The 4,207-nt window shown below is 39.8% G+C and overlaps 1 protein-coding gene across 1 annotated transcript; it reads left to right on the top strand.

Moving 5' to 3' along the window:
* The first annotated feature begins 734 nt into the window (after nucleotides 1-734).
* On the top strand, nucleotides 735-3,214 carry LOC123082546 (uncharacterized). Its single transcript, XM_044504863.1, has 8 exons — nucleotides 735-830; nucleotides 1,415-1,688; nucleotides 1,765-2,065; nucleotides 2,146-2,344; nucleotides 2,415-2,513; nucleotides 2,592-2,848; nucleotides 2,925-3,000; nucleotides 3,094-3,214. The coding sequence occupies exons 1-8, from the start codon at nucleotides 756-758 to the stop codon at nucleotides 3,205-3,207; spliced, it is 1,395 nt and encodes a 464-aa protein (XP_044360798.1). The 5' UTR covers nucleotides 735-755; the 3' UTR covers nucleotides 3,208-3,214.
* Nucleotides 3,215-4,207: the final 993 nt, after the last annotated feature.

Genomic DNA, 4,207 nt, shown 5'->3' with positions numbered 1-4,207 from the left:
CCAGAAAGTTTGTAGAAGAGATGGGGTTTCAGGGATTACATAGCCTAAAGCTGCACAAGCTAAATAAACCATTAGGAGCCTGGCTGCTTAGTAAATTCGATACAAAATTGTTAGTTTTTTTTGCTGGGACAAGCAGAGAGCTAAAGATGACACCCGAGGACGTAAATCGTGTGAGCGGAATCCCATGTTCTGGCATGATCATAGTACCTCCAAGCCCACAAGATGTCATTTCTATGAAAGCATACTTTTGTGGTGTTTTCGAAAAATCCTCATGGGATGAAATCACTATCAGCTTCCTTTTGAAAATAGTAACAACAAAACCAAAAGGCGAAATGACAAGTGAAGAAATCCTGCGATTCAAGACCGCGTTTGCATTTTCTGTTGTTACCAAATTCTTCGCTCCACAATCCCTGAACAACTTCATATCAACACGATATATGAAAGCAGTGTTTGATATGGAGAACATTCATGCCTACAATTGGGCACAATTTGTCGCCGACGAGCTCAGACTAGCAGCAGCATCTCTGCAGTTGAAGCTTTCCCGTGGAAAGAACATCGGATACATCAATGGATGCATGTTAATCCCTCAGGTTAACTTAATACAAACTAATATATCTTCATGTATGCTTGGTTTACGTATTTAACTTACAAAGGTTACTTTAATTTTTCAGATTCACTACCTAGACAGCTTGGACTTTGGCAAGGATTCTCCTCCCGACCACATTCTCCCCCGGTTTGCTGCATACAACGACGCCATGGTCTGTAACCTGATCAAACGGGATATAATTCTGAAAAATCGACTTCCTTTTCCGACATATGGTAAACTAAAGGTACATCGTACTACATACTCCATACTACAACCTAGCATATCATATACTACAGAACTATTCCACTACTAGTTCTTTATTGGATGATACATTATCTTTCAAGGATACTATGTACAAGTTCAGAGAAATACTACCTACTTTTTTTTGATATATACTACATACTAGTTCAGCGAGATACTACATACTCGATACTACAACCTAGCAAAGCAAACACTATAAACCTATTACACAATGCTTTCTCCTTACATTATACTACGTACTAGTTGTATTTACGTACAATTTATGAGAGTTACTACCTACTTTCTTCCAAGAGGCACTACATACTAGTTTCGAGATATACTACATACTATTTTCGGGAGATACCACATACTATTTTCAAAAAAGTCAACATACTCTTCTCACAATAGAAATACATACTACTTCGAAGACATACAACGTACTACTTCCGAGAATTACTACATTCTACTTAGTCCTTACTACTTAATACAAACTACTCCCCCTAGATACTACATACTATTTTTGAGAGGTACTACACTCTCCTTCCATGATAATTGCCCCTCCTAGATGATTGTCGTTTTTCTACACAGATACGCAGTCCTCACAGCATACGCTACGAGTCAGGACCATGTGTGCACGCGCCCCCTTGTACTCCTGTTTCTGGTAGAGTGTTCAACTCCCTCGTTAACTTGGAGACACCAAAATTTGACATGGGATTGAGTCAACTTGAGCCTGGTGACAACACCACAGTGTGTAACCAAGTCACCCGAGTCACTGCAAACTTATCGGCACAGTTTGACATGGCAGCTGAGACAACCGTAGTGCCAGATACACCAGATCAACCTCAACAAGCTCCACAATCAGGTAAAACCAGGAAGTAATTCACTTTCATTCAACAAATGTATGAAACAGTAACGCCCATTGTGTCATCATTTTTCAGATTTTCCTGACCCTACTCCTACTTCCATATCGCCTCATTCTTTACTGCAAGAGACGAGTGCAATAAGGATTTCTATCCATGAGGAATGCGGTCTCCCGAAAGTACAACCCAAAACAAGGAGGAGAATCATTGGGGTACCATCTGATATGCTTCTAGACATACCAAAACGAGTAATAAAACCAAGCAGAATGGTGAAGTCCCCATTTCTTTGCAAACAGTACCAATGTGTCAGGCTTGATGTCCAGGCACAAGAAGATTTATTCACATATACAAACTCAATTTCTGCTGCCGACCAACTGAGGTTAGTATTATTTGTTTTACTGTTTATACATGTCCGAAGTATTATAACTCACTGTGACTACTGCCATTCTTTTTCCACAGAAAAATTTGGCTACACATATCTGATCCAGTCCCAAGGTTCCTAAAATTGCAACAGATACAAGAAGCCCTCGCATTTGACGCTGAAATGCAAGATGATGCATTCAATGTTGCTGTCCAAGCACTATTCGAGGATGAGGTGCACAGATTCGGGGGAACAGATTTCCTAGGCTGGAGGCACTTCTTGAATCAAGATTTCGCGGTACGTCACATTTAGAAGTTCAACTATACAATAGCACACACTCATCACTAATCACGATAAATGCAAACAGATGCACGCAACCGCTGGTGGCGCAGACTGGAACCCCGAGGATCATGTCTACTTATTCAACGACATTCACATACCATACGACGTCTCAAAAAGCCGTCTGGTAGATTCACCACCCATGCCTCACTAACAACCTAGATACTCCAAACTAAATTCTAACATATTGTTTTCAAATTTGTAGATATATATCCCTCTCCACCAACCGTTTCATTTCTCAGTCTACGCATTTGATATGGAGAACGAGAAGATTCAGATCATGGACCCCTTAAGAGATACAAGCAAAGGAGGGCAGGACATTGAAGCTAGGCACTCTAAGACGAAAAATCATATTGCGAAAGCATTGCAGGATTGCATGGTCATCTCTTTTCCGGACTGGAAACGCAATATTTCTAGCTGGCAGCATGAGTTCCCAACAAATATTCCAGCAACTGCTAACAGGTTATGCATGTTTTTATTACACACACGTACGAGCACCACTTTAAATATGCATTCCTAATCATGGTTAATTTTACAGGATTGATACTGCTTTCCACGTTCTGCATATCATGAGAAATTGGGATGCAAAATGCTTAGTCAATCCAGTCTCTAGTGTGAGTATCCTTACTAAAATACAATGATACGTAATTTGCTTACGTCATAAATTAACACATTATTCTACAAATTTGACAACATTTCACATGCAGGACTCTCGAGATTTGCGGAAGGTCTTCCTTGCCAACCTCCTGTCATTCACAAGTAATGAGGCCATACTCCCAGAAAGTGTCAACTACTACATCAAAGCACTCAGGAGGAACTGATACCACATCCCACAACGACGAATAATAAATAGGCCGACTGAATAGACAAATTTTCAATTTCAATATGTAGTGAATTACGTACTACCTTTTTTGTTTCTGAGAAAACATACTACATTTGATGGAATATTCTACCTTTTCTATATATGGGGCTTATCTCAATTGTCACCCGCTACATCAAAGCACTCGGGAGGAATTTATACCACATCCCTCAGCTACGAGTAATAATTAGACCGACTCAGTAGACTTTTTTTTTAATTTCAATATTTACTGAAGAACATACTACCTTTCCCTTACATGGGGCTTATTTCAATTTTTTTAATTCACTACAAACCATTGGGCAGAGTACGATAGGTCTCCCTGCTTGCTTCTTCAGTACTTCTCCCCATGAGTCTTGCTCATCTTCTCTATATGGCATCACTGAGAGCTGGCACCAAAAACTAGCCGCCTTGTTACGTATTACACGGACATACTACATACTACATGTCACCATACTCAATACTACATACTATGATACTCCAGCAACTTCAAATACTCATCTCCGAACCAAACACCAGTCCTATATATGCCCAAACCAACTACCTCCTAGTAGTATGTACACGTACTACACGCTCTAGATAAACAAATTAATAAGTGTCATTCACGGCAAACTTAGCCCTGTATAAAACCAACCAGACCACAAAATACTTAATAACAGGCAGAAATAGACTTATTTTTCACAAGTAGCAAAAAAGAGTTTACAACTTTTAAATAAAGGAGTACGTAAACAAAAAGCAGTACATATCCTTCTGAAGACAAGATTCGCCGACGACAGATACCAAAACAAATCCTAGTTACATGCAAAGGTACTGCAAGCCACATAACCAAACTAACCACACTCACTACTTTCTCTTATAACTTGAATTGCGACCACACGTACTCTTATTGTGTCCTTGCTGACCACAGCTACCGCAGTACCTGATTTGCATTGGCCTAGTAACCCCAGAGCTACTTCCATCTTCAA

Source organism: Triticum aestivum, chromosome 4A (assembly GCF_018294505.1).
Source record: "Triticum aestivum cultivar Chinese Spring chromosome 4A, IWGSC CS RefSeq v2.1, whole genome shotgun sequence".
Lineage (NCBI taxonomy): Eukaryota > Viridiplantae > Streptophyta > Magnoliopsida > Poales > Poaceae > Triticum > Triticum aestivum.
Note: the sequence above shows the minus strand (reverse complement) of the source record. Positions and strands in the feature narration are given on the sequence as shown.